General features: G+C 38.0%; 1 protein-coding gene across 1 annotated transcript; it reads right to left on the bottom strand.

Moving 5' to 3' along the window:
- Positions 1-2,519: 2,519 nt before the first annotated feature.
- Positions 2,520-3,816, bottom strand: LOC101720071 (N-acyl-phosphatidylethanolamine-hydrolyzing phospholipase D-like). The gene is given in 3 exon segments (XM_087189473.1): positions 2,520-2,636; positions 2,751-2,972; positions 2,974-3,816. Coding segments are annotated over 3 exon segments (1,179 nt in total). The 5' UTR covers positions 3,814-3,816.
- Positions 3,817-19,234: the final 15,418 nt, after the last annotated feature.

The raw sequence follows: 19,234 nt of genomic DNA, 5'->3' as shown, positions 1-19,234 counted from the left end.
TATAGAAAAATAGACAGTGGGGCTGGGGATTTAGCTCAGTGGTTCCTCTGTCTGCCTCATAAGCACAAGGTCTGGAGTTCAATTCCTGGTACCAAAAAAAACTAGACAGTGTATTCTACTGTAATAGTTATTTTCCTCCCTGCCTAGAACATAAAAGGCAGTACTACAGTTTTGCCAGGAATGCTACCTTAAAGGAGTAGCAGAATGGACTGCCTCTTCCTTCCAAAATTATGTCTTGTTTTTCCAATGAGGAGAAATACTGAGTGTGATTAATATTTATTGTTTTTATTAGCAGTGTTTAGCTAAGTTTACTGAAGGCACCAAGTGTGGCTTTAGGGACTCTTTGGAAGAGACAATATTCTTTTCTTACTACAAAATATTCATAGTATACTTACCTGGAAGTTTTTAAATGCAAGTTTGTCTGAATCTACTTTGAACTAAATGGCTTGGTAAATTGAATTGGGAAAAGACTGTTTCCACTTTCTACTACACTGAAATGTTCATATCAAATGGCTCCTAAATACACAAGTCAAAAAATACTGCAGTATCCTAATGAAAGACTGAGCAATGGGGAATAAATTAGCATTTACAAAAACCTTTTAGTGCTAGGTGTTCATTTTATACAAGTCTGAGAATGACTATGTAAGTATCTCCACTTTCAAAATGAGGAAAATAAAGCCACAGAGATATGTGCAGCATAACCAACTCATCTAGCAGGCCAATTCAGAATCCAAACTTTTGTCTTTCCAATGACAAAGACTTTGTGCAATAGTCATTTTTGTAGTTTATAACACTTGGGATAAACCGTATCTTGCTCCTTCTCTCTGCATTTTTAAGACACTTTTTTCCCCAAATTATTTATATTTGTGAACTTCTGCTTTTTGTCCTTTTCTGATTACACCCTTAAATCTTAGTAAGTTCACTGATTCAGAATATAAAATTTATCTCTTTTTTTTTTTTGCTTTTTAAAAATCTCTTTATTAATTTTACACATTTTGAAGGTAGGTCAAAATTACCCTCTTGTTGCACATGAGGAAGAGGCACAGTGAGCATAGTGACTTTTCAGGTTACAAAGAAAATGAAGATGAAACAATGAAAATTGAAATTCAGATTCAGTGGTTAATGTGTCATGCATGCATCCATGCAAATCCAATTACAGAGCAATGCCTAGGTAACATTTGGCTTAGAAAACGTGTTATTTTATGTGAATAAAGTATTTCACTAAGCCTATGGAACCGGAGCATGGAATGGCCCTCTAATAGCATCTAACACACCTCCCTGGTGATCCTCCTGCCTCAGCCCTCCAGAGTTCTGGGATTACAGGCATGTGCCACCATGCACAGCTGGTTTAGAGCAATCAAGTGAATACAGAGCCTTATTAACCCTAAAACTCAACTCAGCTGACACCCAGTATCTTATTTTAACAATCAGTTGTATTCCATAAAGGAACTATCATACTTAGAGGATACAAAATATATGACATCTTAATCATATAAAACAAAATATTTATAAAACAAATTGGGATTAGTGCTAGCAAACCAGAAAAATATGTATATAAAGAAAGTGGAAAATGAAGAAAGTCAGAGTGTATAGGCACATGTAAAACCTACACTTATCTTCTCTGAAATACTTAATTACAGCTATATTTGTGCTTAGCAGGTGTTTTATATTAAAAATAGAAAATTTCATAAATCATGTTCTCATCACCATACCCTTTCCCTTCCTCTGCCCAGATCAGAGTGCTTTTAATTTGGGGATCATAAATGTGCAATAGAATATACTGTTCCCCTCTTTTAAAACTTTTAAGTCATGGTAGTCATGAGTGCAGAAGAATGTGAATATACTTAATGCCAAAAAACTACATTTTTTACATGGTTAAAATAAAGTTTATGTTAGGTATATTTTATCACAAAAAGCAGTAAGTCTTTAAAAAAGGTAATTTAGCCCAAGCACCTATGTTTTTATGCTTACCCAAGTACATCGCCTAACATTTGGCATGTAAGCTAATCATGACAGAGCAAGAAATGCTATGTTTATAAGCATGTGGGAGTCAACTGTATCACTTACTACAATGTGAATATTGGATGTGTGTGTAGGCCTCTGAAAAGATGCGAGGAGACAGCCTTGACTTACCTTGAAGGCCCTAAAGAGAAAAACAGATGGGTCTTTAATAGCAGTTTTTCATAACCTCAGAAAATTCTACAACCACTAAAGTATAGTGCTTTAGTTAAAAACTTTCTACTGAAATGCTTATACCACTGATATATTTCTATATCCGCATTGGCCAACTCATTATTTAAGTGACCCACCCCTGAACTACCTTCATAGTTTTCATAAGCTGGTCATCACACTGGTAAGCAAGTTATTACATAAAACATAAAACACACTTGCAGGAGCTGTTTGCTAATGAAAAAGTCTTTAACACTCACGAATTTCTTAGTCTTTTCGTTTGTTTTCCAATTTATATCAAATGATGCCTTTTTCATTAAAAGCTTCTGTGCTCATCTTTATTCAGAGTTTTAATTATCAGTATTTAAGTATCTTGATTCTCCATGCTTCAAGACAAAAAAAACTTCAGTCTTAAGTCCATATCTTTCCAAAGCTTCACTCAGTTTCACTGGAGGCTCTAAGTAATGACGACAGCACTTCCCCTTCCAATATCTGAATCGCATTCATGTCTTCCAGCTCTCGCTAACAGGCAAATCACCTCGAAGGGGACAGCACGGTGGCTCCTTTTTCAACTCCTGAAGCTCATATGCTAAGGCAAAAGTTCCCCAGTGAATGGCCACAGATTTCTTTGCTTGAACGTCAGTGTGAATCCTTATGGCTTCTTCCGGGTCTACATGCTGGTATTTCATAAACCACCTTGGCTCGTAAGCTCCAATGGGAATAGCTGCAAGGTCAAAAGGTCCAAATCTCTTTCCTATCTCTTCAAACTCAGAGCAATAACCAGTATCTCCTGCAAAAAAAAAATCGATTCCAAGGCCCCAAGACAGACCAGCCGCCCCACAGAACCTTGTTGTCATCCATGAGAGTCCTTTTGCACCAGTGCTGCGAAGGCGTGAAGACGAAGGTGACCTGGTTGTGGCCAGGGACACAATTCTCCACCCACCTGTCCAGCTCAATGACGTTCTCACAGCCACACTTTTGCATCCAGTCAAGGAGACCCAAAGGCACGAACCACCTCAGTTCATTTCCAAATCGCTCGTTCAAGGCAACAACAGAGTTGTAGTCCAGGTGGTCGTAGTGGTTGTGACTGATGAGGACGGCATTTATCCGGGGGAGTTCCTCTATCATGCACGGGGGAGGACGAAACCGCTTTGCACCCAGGTACTGGAATGGAGAGGCGCGAGAGCTGAAGATGGGATCTATGAGGAAGATGAGCTCATCCGTTTCGATGAGCAGTGTTGCATGGCCCAGCCAGGTGGCCCGTAAGCCTGCCTCCCGCACTCTGGCTTCTCCAGGGTCGTCAATAAAATAGAGTTTAAGCACTGGGAGCTCTTTGTCAAGTTCCTCTTTGCAGCTCGGAACGCTGCTGTGATTCTTCTCCGTGATTAGCCACTTGAGAGCATTGGAAAAGGACGGATTCCTCCATGTGGGCCACGGGTTAACAAACCTCCCATCTTTGCCCTTCTTTGATTTAGTTACATCTTCCTCTAGTCTGTAATCCAGCTTGAAGCTTTTCTTGGACAACTTAGAAGAATCACTTTCACCAGAATCCTGTGCTGAATTTTGTCCTTTTTGTACTGCATCATCGGGACACCGGCCGCTTGTCATCCCTGACTCGTTACTTTCATTTTTATCCATGTCCATTGGTGAAGAAAGTTTATAGATGTTTCAGTGCATAGTTGGCTGGTTTCAAGGGAGGGCGGCATGACAGAGGGGCATCAAAGAGGAGAAACAGTCCATGCCAGGCAGACAGGCAGGAGGCAGCCTAAAATTTATCTCTTGATCTCGTCTTCCTCATTTTGAGTCAAAGACTAACATGGATGGTCTTTGGTATCATTGGAATAATATTGTAGCCAAAGTGTAGTATCAGAAAGATTCAACATGTTAGAGTTAAAAGATGTCTTAGAGATGATTTGATATGAAATTTTATTTACTTCTCAAGGAATGAGAAGCTGAGACTCAAACTTACATGTAAATTTGAATATAAGCACAGAATTAATAAGAATAAGAACCATAATTAAAGCCCAGCTCACACTTATATTGGTATTTTCATGCTGAGGCTCTGAGTAGTCTTACAGCTGGAGTTATTTTACTGTCTTTTATATTCCTGTACAAGTTTGAAGATATCTGCTCAAATTAATTAGTAACATTCTCTCTAAAAAAACAAAACCAATTTTAACTCTTTCTAATTTAGGAATTTAAATGGGATCACTGAGTGGGGCTTTGTGTGTTTGTGTGCTTTATGATTAGAGTAAATTGATTTTAACAGAAGTCTTATTTTTATCAGGTTGAAATTTAAAGTGATTTGATATTACTCATTTAAACAATGTTCTCTGCATTCAATTGATACTCCATTATTGTCACTTGATGTATCAATATGATTGTGCCCCCATGCCCAAATATATGCAGAATATTTTTAACTAGTTGAAAAATGAGTTTTCTGCTACAAAAAAGGAAAATAAATCTAAAATTATCTCTGTGGAAAGTTATTCAGAACTGTGAGGAATTACTTCATTTTTGTGTTCAAACACATTCACCTAACAATACATTTGCCTATTTAGTGGAGAATAAATTTTTATTCATTTTTTTAACAGATACTGAATTGCATTTGAGAAAACAAACATTCACACTACACAAAGTTGAAAATTACTAATTTCTCAGTCACATAGATTTCTTAGAACATTGAATACTTTGTTATTCCTTCCTTTAGCAATAACATTGCAAATTGAGCTGTTAAACTGATTAATGCTTAGACTAGCAAAAAAAAAAAAGGCAGTAAGTGGCTCTGAATCTTTCATAAATGCGGCAGAAAAGATTTCAGTCTGTGCTTACCCCTTACACCTGCTATTTTGTGTCATAATGCATCATTACATACTGATGTTTGCTCTTGTGCAAGTCAGCAAAAAAAGAGATTGCACCGTGTGTATTGGCTTTTTTCCTTGAATTAACTGTGTCACTTTTGATTTGTTATGTTATTGAACTGCGTCTCAGTACTTCTTCGCATTGACAGCTATGGCACAAATATACGTAGTCCTCCCCAGAGCATTGCTATATTTTTATCTACACTCTGAACATTTTGGACATTTGTAGTCAGATAAAATCTATTTAAATATGATATAAAATAACATTCAAGAGGGGAAAAATTGATGATGTATAATCTAAAGAGTGTGTTTTATGTAGTCATTCCCTCATGGAAATTATAATAGAAAGTGAAGTGATTTTGTAGACTCAATAGTAAGACAAATTGAGAAAAATTTTGAGTCTAAAAATTATCTCAGATGTTATATAGCATAATCATTCTTTCCTTTTCATCCTCAACTTTCTTCTCAAACAGGTAGTACCAGTGATCAGTCTACCTTTTGCTCAAATTCTTTCATTGATGAAGACCCCACTGCCTTCAAGGACACTCCTGACTGTTGAATATTTCCCCATTGTTCAAATATTCTACATGTAGTTTCATCAGAATCTTGCTTTGGGTTGATTCTTCAGATGTTAGAGATAAAAAAGTGTTGTATTTTATTTCCTGTCCATTTAACCTATTGTAAAAAATGACTAAAAATCATATAGTCTCAAAAATCTCAACTTTTCCTGTTACCATTTTATTGCTTATACTCATAACTAAATTAGGACTTGTTTTGGTTTTAAAAGTTTGGATTTCTGACTTTTATATTTTGTTTCTTTTCTCCTCTGCCTTCCCTTTTCCCCCGTAGTGGACAAACTACATTCATAGGTGGCAGGATCATTGGGTAGTTTTGAAAAATAATACTCTGAGTTACTACAAATCTGAAGATGAGACAGAGTATGGCTGAAGGGGATCCATCTGCATTAGCAAGGCTGTGATCACGGTGAGTTCCTATTTCTCTTCAACAAGGATTCATTGAGCATCACCTATAGTCAGGAACCATATACATCTGTGAACAAAATGAAGATCCATGCTTTTGTGGAGCATATTTTCTAATACTTTTTTTTTTCTTTTTGGTACCGGGGGATCAAACTTGGGACCTTGCACTTGCGAGGCAGGTGCCGGGACTGCTGAGCTAAATCCCTGGCCCTCTTACACTTTTTTCATCAGTTATTTTGGAGTGCTGATCACTATGTAGTGTTATTTTGTATAGGTATGCAATATTTCATATCCAATTAAATTGGGACATTTACTTCATAAGTTATGGAAAGAGTTAAATCAGGAAAATCATATAAAATTTGCATCTTATTTTCAACTTAAAATATATAAATATATATTCATTTGCCAAGTTTTTCACGTTGAGCAAATGTCATCTTTTGTGATGCTGAGAATTGTTACTGTGTTAACTGTATCCATAATTATGTACAGTCTACAGTTTCCAGTTTTGCTTCCCCTAAATCGGAGTAAGAGTTTAAAGATACTTTTGAAAAACTGATTCTGGGCTCTTTCTGTGATGTTCCCTAACATTTTGCAATTGTGTCACCTTTATCTAATGTAACACCTTTTTTTTTTTTTTTTGGTACCCAGGATCGAAATCGGGTCCTTGTGCTTGCTGCTTGTGCAGCAGGCCGCGAAACCACTGAGCTAAATCCCTGGCCCTAATGCAACACCTTGTAAAAGAATAACTCACTTTTGAGTCATTCTACTTAGTTTACATTCAACTCTGGACTGCAGTCCACAGACTTAATGTAATTCATTTGTGTAAGAATAAAAAGTGAACTGGCCTAAACAGGTTTGGGAATAACAACTGACTTGTTTAGCATGTAATTCAGTTATACTGGGATTAGGAGTGTTTGATTATGGTTGGATGGAGTGGCTCATGACTGTAATCCCAGCATTTTGGGAGCCTGAGGCAGGAAGATTCCAGGTTCAAACCCAGCCTGAATAACTGAATGACTTGGCATGACCTTATCTCAAAATAAACAATTTTTAAAAGATTTGGAATGTAGCTCAGTGCTGAGGTGCTGGGTTCAATTCCCAGCACTGAAAAAATGAAAAGTTCTTAATTGTAACAAAAATAGTTGTTAGTTGAGAGTGGCCAGAATGCCATATTCATATTTATATTTAGTAAAGGCCTAAAAAAATATTGGCTAAGGTAGGACAGGTAAATGAAGATAGATCAGTTAAGGGAGCTATTGTAGTTAATATCTAACATTGGGTATGCTAAAATAAAAGTATACATTTTATTCACCCATTCAAAGAGAAAGCACATTTTCCAATAGAATTTATTTTATTTTGCTTATGAAAGTAAAAGGTATACTTTGGATTTGTGACTATTTGTATCTCATTTATGTCATGCATTTAAGGAAAATCTTACAGAATTTTTCCATCATTTTTTATTCATTTGATATATTCAAGTTTGAAAAGAGAAGCTTAGTTAGATATCAAGTTGGAAAAGCAGGAATTGTTTGGAAGCATTAAGCTACTATTCTTCATTCTAGGGACAATTTTAAATAAATATTTTGAACTTAAAGCTCAATATTTACTTTGATGTGTGGTAGATTATGGTGTGTTTTGATATATATTTATCCAGTCTAATATTTTCAAAGTTTTTCTCTTGGGCCGAGGATTTAGCTCAGTGGTTCTGCTGCCTGCTTTGCAAGTGCAAGGTCCCAAGTTCGATCCCTGGTACCAAAAAAACAAAACAAAACCAAACAAACAAAAACAACGTTTTTCTCTTTTAAGATACATCATTATTCATATCGGGATAGAATAGTGGATGGAAATATAGTTTATGATCTTGAAGTGTCTTTCCACGGGTTCTTCCCTGCTCCCCTTCTTTTGCATATGTCAGGTACATATTAATTGTAGTAAATGACTCTTTGAAAATAATATGTTGATGATTGATGTCAAAAGGGGAGGGAAATAAATATTATCTTTATCGTCTCCTAAGTAGTAGTATTCCTAGAGTACCATGCTCGTTTCTGTGGATTTAAATATAGTTATCCTGTCTTGAAATATTGGTAGTAGTAATAGTTCATGTCTTATTTGAAGAAAAGTGTTTTTTTGGTACCGGATATCGAACTCGGGACCTTGCGCTTGCAAGGCAGGTGCCAGAACCCCTGAGCTAAATCTCCAGAGTGAAAAAAGTTTTAATAAACATTTTCATTGCATCTGCGGGGTAGAGAGCATTATGTTACTTCATTGTAGATTTTTTTGTGTGTGTGATAGTTATATTTGTATGCAGAACTTTCAGTTTGTTATATAGTTACAAGGAATGGGTAGAAAAGTGGGATTGTTTGAATACTTTGGAAGGAAAGATGTATAAGTGACTAGTGGGAATATATTAAAAACATTTCTTTCTAGTAAAAAAAGAAAATCAGCTCGATTGTTTGGGTCACCTGCACTTCAATTTGATGAAATTGAACTGACAAGGGACTTGGGAGACAGCGCTGAGGAGCTCAGGCCAGAGAGGGGGCGTGTGCCAGGGAAGGAGGAGGCGGGAACTTGCGCGTGGGAGGGGGCGCGCTCAGCCGTTGCGGTCCCCTCCCCCCTAACGGTGGCCCATAACGGTGGCCATGAGGGAGGCAGGCAAGGCATGAGGCTGCGCCGGGAAGTGACCCGCAGCCTCCAAACAGGGTCTGGGAGGACATAGTAAAGGGCGCGAGTAAGAAGCGCAGAGGCGGAGTCCGGAGCCGCTCTTGACCTCCGCGCCTGGGTAGCCCGAGCTAGAGAAGCAGCGACGCGTGGACGAGGCCTCCGGGAACCTGGCTGGCCTCGCGGGGCTCCAGCCCGGCGTCCTGGGGATCGGGGCTCCCGAGGAGGCAGGCACCCTGCAGCAGCCTGGGACCCACCACGGTGCCATGCTGGGCCTCTCAAGGGGGCGGGAGGGCGCCAGGCCTCTAGGGGGCGCTGCAGCCTGGACAGAGATGGGGTGGACTGGACCCAGTGAGCAGGCAGGAGTGCGCGGGGCCTGAAAGGGGTGCTGCAGCCTGGACAGAGGTGGGGTGGACTGGACCCAGTGACCAGGCGGGAGCGCGCGGGGCCTGAAGGGGGCGCTGCAGTCTGGACGGAGATCCAGGATCCGGGGCTCAGGGCTCAGCCCTGTGCCTGCAAAAGTTACCTTAGTGCTAACAGCCAGTTTCAGACTTTGTAAAAATGACTGGCTGCCTCTCGTGGACTGACATTAGGTTGCACTGCATTTAGAACAGACAGTATGCCCCTGGGGATTGATAACCCGTTTACTTTCATCTTGCTGGAGAGTTTTAATATCTAAAATTATAGGCTTTTAAAAATGTAAGCACTGGAAGGTTTTTCCTTCTCCATTTATAGCCCTTGTTTTCTGTAGCTTGACAGAAAACTGAAATGCTGCTGTCTTAGTGACACCAACTGTGATTGAAGCCCTTGTTCAGGCGGCTGCTGATATGAACGGGGATGTGGTTGGATGTCTCTCAGTGCAAGTTATTGCCACTGCTTTCCACCCTTTGTTGTCTGGCTGTGGGGTGTGGTGTGAGAACCTGTCCGAAACGAGGTATGGAAATTTTAACAGCTGTGTTAAAATCCCCACAGACACATCCACAGCCAGAATCATCAATCAGGACTTGGAAACCATTTTCCCAAATCCAAGCTCCAACCCGCTGGTATCTGTCACACAGAAGACACCCGATGAGAGCTGCAGTGATGACTGACCGTGGCAGTGTTTCTGGAGCTCAGAAGAGGGAAATCATACTTCAGGTTGGAAATGGGAAAGGAGATCAGCAAAATCAGCAAAGACTTTTAGGAAAAGGTAGGATTAGAACTGTAACAAAGCGCTAAGCTTTAGATGTGCACAGTTGGTGCCGAAAATATTGGGGGCTGGCAGAACTGCAGGATGGTAGTCACCAGGGTCCCTCAGCAAGAGAACAGTCTGGTTGGAAGAGAGTTTCTGAAAGAGGAGGAAGTGGGAAGCAGGTTGGAAGATTGTTTGGGACCAGTCCTGGAGAGCCTGATTCATGACTGGGAGCAGGGCATTCATTCTGTAGGAAGGCACGAATTGATTCTTCTCTTTTAAAAATCATATGAGCCACTTTAAATACAGTAGCATTTGGTACACTGAATGATTTTTAAGTAGGAGAGCGATTTGATCAGAAGTGTAGTTCACAATGAACTAGACAGCAGTGCATAGATGGATTGGAGATGGACCGAGAAAGGAGAAGCATGGTTGTGAAACCACTAGTAGACTCCAGGCTGCGGTGGTGTAAAGGAGGGTTGCAACAGTAGGGTTGGACAGGAGAGGACAGAGGTGAGAGTTGATGGAGAAAGACTGCAAAGACTAGATAGATGGCAAGATCAAGATGATGGGAAGGGGAGAAAAAGGAAGAAAAAGGTCATCCAGGAATAAAGATTATGGATTGGAAAATTATGTTTGTAAAAGTGGAAGTGAAACTTGAAGATTTGGTGAGATTTTCAAGGGATATCATTATGGAGAGAAAAAGGCCATAGGTAAATATACTTTGGGAAAACTTTTAAACTTGAAGAGACAAAAGGAAGGAAAAAATCAGGTTAATGGTGTAATATGTGAGTATTTAGAAAAATAAAACCAAGAGAGTTGGTATGACAGAAGATTAGAAAAATACAAGTATCTGATCAAATACTGCAAAAAGATAGAAAAGCTTAAAAATTGAGGGAGGCCATTGATTTTGATTTTGATAATGGAAACGTTGGTCAAGTAAGAGAATTATGGAACCTTATAAGAAAGAAGTAGGTGGAAGTGAGAGGGGTAGGGGAAAGGAAAGAAGGGAATGGAATTAATATGAGAAAATGAAAAAATAGAAACAAAGTCTTTGTAAATAGGGAGGGATGGAGGGGTTGAAGGGAGGGAAAGGGAAGGGGAAAAAATAAGAACCAAGAGAGTATGTAAAGGGGCATATCTCCAATGATGAATGTCATTATATTGTACACCTAAAATGTACCAATAAAAGGATAAAAAAAAGAGAAAGAAGTAGGCCAAGAACCTTGTCACTGAATGGGAAGAGAGGGAAGGGCTGTTGGCTCATGGGAAGAGTTTTAGCTTCTAGGAGAAGGAAAGACTGAAGGGAAAGGTTCAGAGGAGGGAGTGAGATGGAGGATCCAAGAAAGGGAAGACTTGAAGGAGCAAAGTCTGGAATATTTGGCATGGGAAAATGAAGGCACAACTTGAGAAGCTAACTGGAAGGAGGAGAGCTGCTCTCTTTTCTGAAGTGGTGAATACAAGAGCAAGAATTATGTAGAGAAGTGTTAGGGGAAATGTAAAAGTAGCTCTAAAAGAAGTTAAGAGAGCTTGTTCTCACAGGTTTTGTTTTAGTAATGTAAGAAACTGGTTCACCTTCTTTGGTGAGCTGCTGGAAATGGGAGCAGGGTAGCTGGTGAGAAGCTGGAGGTGGGAACAGGGATTCAGGGTGAGGAGCTTGAGATGGAGGAAAGGGTGGAGAGTGTGGAGCTCAGAGTGGGAAAAAGGAATCCAGAGCAATTGCTTTCAGCACAGAAGTTCTTGTGATAATTACTTTATGCATTTGGAATATTAGCATAATTTCTCTCTCTCTCTCTCATGAGTGGTTGTCAGAGTCAGAAATATTTTGAGGATCATTGAGAAGATGGATGGATTTGTTAGCATGTTGATCTTTTCCATTTAAGTACCATATGTAAGAATTTTGCCAGTATATATAATTTCAAACAATACTGTGTACTAGCATGGTTGAGCAACACAGTTTCTGGTATTGTATTTGTTACAGTTAATGAAGCCTTAGCAGAGACACATCTATTTGGAGTTCAGTGAAGTTTTAACTTCAATTTCAGAGTGGTTCCAAGTGTAGTAGATAGAAAGTGTCATCCTAGGGCTGAGAACACTTGCCTGGCATGCAGCAAACCCTGAGGTCCCAGCACCACCAAAAATAAAATATGTTTTTCTTTGAAGATCCAGTGAGTAAACTGTTTAAGTTTGCAAGCCACATGCTCTTTCTTCATCTTTTTAAAATTTATTTTCACAATCTTTTAACAACAGTAGAGATCTTTTTTAGTTTCCAGCCAGTGAAATAACAGTCTGTGTACTATAGTTTGCCCATCCTAATATAAAATGAGTATATCTTTTGAGAAGTGTTTGAAAGGCACCCAGGGTCAAAAGTTATATAGATTTGGGGATAGATTTGAAGATGCCTGACTGGGAATTTCAACATTGCAATTTTTAATTGAATTTGAATTGATTTTGTTAGTGAAGGGGAATAATTCTTGAATTTTTTAAAAGATTAAAGTTGATGGTTTTAAAATGACTTGGGACAACCTGAAGAAATACTGTTACAAAATCTTGGAAGGAGGCAGAAATTCTTTTATTTATTTATTTATTTATTTATTTATTTATTTATTTATTTATTATTTGTGTCCTTCAGTATTTATTAAACAGGAAATGACAACAAAGGGCAATACAATCCAATGTTCATGTAGTATCATTCATGTTACTTATTGAATTTGGCTTTCCTATGTAAATTTCATACAGATAAACAAATGCAAACCATATGTTGTGATTGTTGAACCATCTTCTTACATTCATTTAAGGAAACCGGAAAAGAGTGAAAACTAGCTCTTAACTTAGTAAATATGATGTGGTATTTAACAATGGTTCACTACAGTAGGATTCTAAATATTGCCAATTGAAAAGCTGGAAGTATTATTGCTGTTCCAAAGGGATAGCAATAATTGATTCCAATAGCCTTTTAAATAATTGGATCCCACACTTATTTTAAAAACCCAGCCAATAAAATGGATTTTTCTAAATCACTTTAATTCTTCATTTCTCTTACCTATATCTTGTATTTCAGTGACTGCATTGATAAAATAATTTCAGTGTTATTATTTTGTGATTTGAAATATCTTTGCAAAATGAATTTATTTTTTGTTTTTGGTACCAGGGATCAAACTCGGGTCCTTGTGCAGGTGGTGAAACTACTGAGCTAAATCTCCAGCCCTAAAATTAATTGATTTTATTTAGACTTTGCTAAAATTGTTTGAGAAAGATTTTTAATTCTAATTCAATTATGTACTTCAAAGGTAGGATATAAAAATGACTTTTATTGTTATTCTCTACCAGTAAAAAATAATTAAAACATTCAATCCATTGAGGAAGAGTATAATAAATCATTAAGATTATTGAGGGTGATTATGGCCAGTTGGATCAGTCACCTCTTTACTTTGAACTGTTCAGCTAACAAATCAACTTCATTGTAAAATCACAGTTTACTACCCATTATCAACTAAAGTAGTTTTGCTTTGACACTAAGCACCAATTGGTCATACTAATTAATACCATGCCATGCAGATGGCTGGGCAGCTAAGATATATCTAAAATATACAATAGATTTTGGGAAACATGACACAAATAATTGCCTGTGACATCTGTTTATCTTGTATTGAATTTCCTTTGAATGGGTAGATGGAGACTCCATTTCTAAGAATAATAGATAAAGAAATAAAATGATCTTTGGCATTTTTTCCTGCATTCCTAGCCTTCTTTTACTCTATATGTCATATTTAGCCATTCTCCAGGGTCTTCTTCCAGGATTTAATAGCTCTACACTCATCAATGGCCAGGGCCTTTCTCTATACCCTTAATGATTGCAGAAGGGTAGAGGGTTAAATGGTTTGGTAGCACTTCTCTTGGCTGTAGTGACCCAAGTGAGCCAACTTGAATGACATATGACATATATGACATATAATGACATATATATGACATATAATGACATATAATCACTGACATATGTTTTTGATGAGACACTTCTTCTTTGGGTTCTCAGAATGCCTGTGGGAAATCACATTGCTAAGATAAAGTCATATCTCCAATTGTATGTGTCTTTGAAAGTCAGCTCATGGATTTCAGCTGGTGGCCTGACAAAAAATGTAAAATCAAAATCTTTTTTTTGCAGGATATCAAAATAAGAAAACTTTGCAAATAACCAGACCTATGAGAACATGCTCTTAGGCTGAACAATTCTATGCTGATGATGAGGTCAAAGAACAGAATTCAATAAGAATGGAAATTATATATTATGTTTCAGAGCTCTGCACAACATTGAACTTGATAATCATGTCTGCACAGTTTAACTGTGATGTATTTACTTGGAAATACATTTATTCTTAATTTGTAAAAACTAGAGAGGGTCCCTGTGTGATTGATTTCTCAGAAAAATCCTCACCCTAATACAGTGTGTGCATCAAATTCAGATTTTCACTTTTTTAATTCATTTGATCCTATAAATATGTAGGGAGTGAGAACCTTTTATACATGAATGCCTTGCTTCATCCCCCAATCCCCTCTCTAAAACACAAAGCATCTCTCAAATCTCTGTCCAACTTTGGCTGCTCAGACCAATGGCTCTTGACAGTCATTGCTGGGGGCAGGAGTGGAGGACCTTGTGTTAAGCAGAACACACGTGTCTGTGTGGATCAGTTGAAAATGTGCTTTCTGCGTGGTTGATACCACTGAAGGCCAGGGTACAGGAGCATCGGGGTGGCTTGGGCTCAGTCCAGAGCCAGGAATGGCTGAGTGTTCTCATTTTCTCCTTTCTCCTCATGTTTCAGGGTCCCAGCTTCTACCACAGACTGAGATCTTTTCATCAGCTTGGGCGAGCATTCTCTCTCCAGATTGGAGGATGTATGTTTCATGTGCATTGCATTATAGGAAGTATGAGTGTAGTCATTTTCATCACTGTAGTCAGGACCAAGTAACGTCCGGGGCCATGTTCCCATGTCATAAGGAGGAAGGGTTCCTCCAAATTCAGAGGGCAAAAATTCAGGATGTATTAGTTGGTGAAGGCTATTTAAATTATTTCCATGCAGGAAAATCTGTTTCCTGGTCTTGTCTTTAAGGAATGGCTTGATGAGTGTATACAGAGCATGAATGTACCAGGGCTGGTTGACAAAATGGACTCTTCCAAAGCGGGCAGGAAAGCTGTCTGTTTCTTGCTGGTCAATGATTTAGTCTCCTAGTAGAGAAAGAATGAGAACATATTCAACTTCCTAGCTGTTATAATGTTCTCCTTTCCTCTTGCCTCTCTCCACTTTGACTCCACAACTTGAAAACTGTGCATAGTGTCAGAACAGTCTTTTAGCTATATGGAGAGGGGAGTCTGAGTTCTTCATAGCCTTTAGTCAACCCTGGCCTCAGTTCCCACAGGCTCTAAGTTCTGATCTCTCTCTTTCCTCTCAAGTTCCCTTCTTCCAGAAATTCTTGAATAGTTAAATAATTCATTTCTGCATGACAGTGAGGAGAGGATACTTTAAAATTATCAAAATCAATACTTTCAAAACTCTAGAAATAAACCCAAAGCTTACAACAACCCAGTGAACATTAATTCAAGAAAAGAAACAGAACCTCCATAAGAACACTGGTGTGTTTTTTTTGTTCTTTTATTGGTGCATTTTAGGTATACAATATGTTTACATTTATCATCAGGTGCTTGTACCCGTATATGATGTATCTTACTTCTGATTTTTTTCCCCATTGCCTGTGCACCCTTCATCCTCTCCACCCTTCCATATTTACATAAATTTTGTTTCCATTTTTTTTTCTTTTCTCATACTTTTTCCTTTCCCTTCTTCCCTTTCCCCTTCCCCTCCCACCACCCCTACACCTTTGGACCTTTTCCTATTTCAAATTATCAATTATTCATGTTAATCTTTGTTTATACTTTCAGTTTCTCACACTAGAGAAACTATTTGATATTTACACATATGTGTCCTATTTATTTCACTTAAGAGTATGGCCCAATATGGATCCATTTAGCTATAAATGTCTCTAGTTTCTCATTCTTCATGGCTGAATAGTACTCCATTTTATAAAAACAACAACATCTTTATCCAGTTTCCCATTGATGTTCATTTGGGCTGTTTCCAAGTTTTAGCTATTACAAACTGTGCTGCTATAAACATGGGTGCACATATATCGCTCTGGTATGATTCTTTTAATTCTTTGGGGAAGATCCCCAGCAGGGGAATAGCTGGGTCAAATGGGACCTCTAGCCCTAGTTCTTTGAGGTATCTCCATACTGATTTCCACAGTGGTTGCACCAGTCTGCACTCCCACCAAAAGTGGAGAAGGGTTCCTTTCTCTCCCCCGCCCCCCGCCAGCATTTGTTATTGGTTGATTTCTTGATAGCAGCCATTCTTTGTGGGGTGAGGTGGAATCTCAGTGTTGTTTTCATCTGCATCTCTCGAATGACCAGGGATGTTGAAAATTTTTTCATATATTTATTTGCTGCTTTTGCTTCATTGTCTGAGAAATGTCTATTCATTTCAGATGCCCATTTTTGAATTGGGTCTTTGAATTTGGGAGGTCTTTTTTTTTTCAGTTCTTTATATATTCTTGATAGTAGACCTTTGTCTGAGCTACAGCTGCTAAATATTTCTTCCCACATTGTAGGTTGTCTTTTAGCTCTGTTGGTAGTTTCTCTTGCAGTGCAGAAGCTTTTTAATATGATGAGATCCCAGTTGTTGATTCTTTGTGCCAGCTCCCGTGCTACTGAAGATTTGTTCATAAAGTCTTTTCCTATGCCAATACCTTCAAGAGTTCTACCTAACTTATCTTCCAGCAAGTTTAGTGTTTCTGATTAATATTTAGATATTTAATCCACTTCGATCTTAGTTTAGTGCATGGTGATAGGTATGGGTCTAGTTTTAATCTATGGCAGGTTGAAATCCAGTTTTTCCAACACCATTTATTAAAGAGCCTATCTTTCCTCTGGTGAGGGTGGTTGACTCCTTTATCAAAGATGAGGTGGCTGAGTATGTCTGGAGTTGTTTCTGCATCTTCTAATCTATTCCACTGATCCCTGGGTCTGTTTCTTTGCCAGTACCATGCTGTTTTTATCACAGTAGTTTTGTAGTATAGTTTCAAGCTGGGGATTGTGATATCCCCAGGCATGTCTCTGTTGCCTAGAATTGCTTTTGCTCTTTCAGGTCTCTTCTGTTTCCAAATGAATTTTTGTATTGTTTTCTGTAGTTCTGTGAAGTATATTATTGGAATTTCTATCAGCATTGCAGTAAATCTATATAGTAGTTTTGGAAGTATGGCCATTTTCACTATATTGGTTCTTCCTACCCAGGAGCAAGGGATGTCTTTCTACTTTCTTATATCCTCCTTGATCTCCTTTTTCAGAGTGCTGTAGTTTTCAGTGTAGAGGTCTCTTGCTTCCTTTTTCATGTTGATTCCTAGATATTTCTTTTTTTGGATGCTACTGGAAAAGGAAGTGTTTCCTGAATTCCTCTCTCAGTGAATCTATTTGTGTATAAGAAGGCTATTGTTTTTTGAGTTTTGACCTTATATCCATCTACTCTACTGAATCTGTTAATTAGGTCTAGAGGACTTTTGACTGAGTTTTTTGGGTTTTCTATGTAAAGTATCATATCATCAGCAAATAATGACAGTTTAAAGTCTTCCTTTCCTATCTGTAATCCTTTTATTTCTTTCTCTTTTCTAATGGCTGTGGCTAATGTTTCCAGAACTGTATTGAACAGGAGTGGTGATAGTGAGGATCCTGGTCTTGTTCCTGATTTTAGTGTGAAAGTTTTCAGTTTTTGGCCATTTAGTATGATGTTGGCTATTGTTTTTTCATTAAAAGCCTTAATCAGGTTGAGATAAAGATCTTCTATTCCAATTTTCTGTAGGATTTTTATCACGAATGGGTGTTAGATTTTGTCAAATGCCTTTTCTGCATCTATTGAGATGATTATATGGGTTTTGTCCTTGACTCTGGTAAGGTAGTGTATTACATTTATCGATTTATGAATGTTGAACCATCCTTGCATCCCTGGGATAAATCCGACTTGGTCAGGGTGTATGATCTTCTTGATGACAATCTGTATTCTGTTTGCCTGTATCTTGTTGAGGATGGTTTGCATCTATGTTCATTAGGGAGATTGGTCTGTAGTTCTCTTTTTGGGTTGGGTCTTTCCCTGGTTTTGGAATCAAAGTAACACTTGCTTTCAGGAATGAATTTGGAAGCCTTGCTTCCCTTTCAATTTCCTTGATGAGTTTAAAGAGTAATGGTGATAGTTCTTCTTTAAATGTCTTGTAGAATTCAGCAGTGAAGCCATCAGGACCTTGGCTTTTCTTTGTTGGTAAATTTTTTATTACATTTTCAATTTCACTCATTGTAGTTGGGTTGTTTAGAATTTCTATATCTTCTTCATTTAACTTTGGCAATTCATATGTATCTAGAAATCTGTCCATTTCTTCTGTGTTTTCCATTTTATTAGAGTACAGATTCTCAAAGTAGGATTGATGATCCTGTGGATTTCTGGTGGGTCTGCTGTGACTTCACCTTTTTCATTCTTAATTGGATGGATTTGAGCCTTTTCTTTCCTTTTCTTTGCTAAGGTTGGCTAAAGGTTTATCAATTTTATTTATTCTTTCAAAAAACCAACTCTTTGATTCATTAATGTTTTGTATCATTCTCTTAGTCTCCATTGCATTGATTTCTGCTCAGATCTTTATAATTTCCTTTCTTGTATGAGCTTTCAGTTTGTTATGCTCTTCTTTTTCTAGGAGCTTGAGGTTCTGCATTAGGTTATATAACTTGAGTTCTCTCTGTTTTCCTAATATGGGCATTGACTGCTATTAATTTCCCCCATAGAACTGCTTTCACTGTGTCTCATAGAATCTTATATGTTGTACTGGCATTATCCTTTACTTGTAGAAACTGTCTAATTTCTTCTTTAATTTCTTCTGTGACCCCCATTGGTTGTTCAGGAGGGTGTTATTCAATTTCCATGTGTTTGTGGGAGTTTTGCAGTTTCTTATGTTATTGATCTCCAATTTTATTGCACTATGGTCTGACAATATACAGGGGATGACTTCAATTCTTTTACATTTAGTTAGACATGTCCTATGAACTAGCATGTGGTGTATTTTGGAGAATGACCCATGGGCAGCTGAAGAGAATGTGTATTCTGATTTTGTGGTGTGGAACATTGTGTAAACATCTATTAAGTCCATTTATTCAATAGCTTGGTTCAGTTCTAGAATTTTATTGTTAATTTTTTGTCTAGATGATCTATTTGTGATAGTGGGGTATTGAGGTCTCCCACTATAATTGTATTAGTGCTTATTTGGTTTTTCATGTCCATTAATATTTGTTTTGTATAGTTGGGTGCATTTGT

Source organism: Heterocephalus glaber, unplaced genomic scaffold (assembly GCF_053883595.1).
Source record: "Heterocephalus glaber isolate CG9 unplaced genomic scaffold, H.glaber_assembly_v1.0 deba00001538, whole genome shotgun sequence".
NCBI lineage: Eukaryota > Metazoa > Chordata > Mammalia > Rodentia > Bathyergidae > Heterocephalus > Heterocephalus glaber.
The sequence above is the reverse complement of the archived record's forward strand: the minus strand, read 5'-3'. Positions and strand labels throughout refer to the sequence as shown.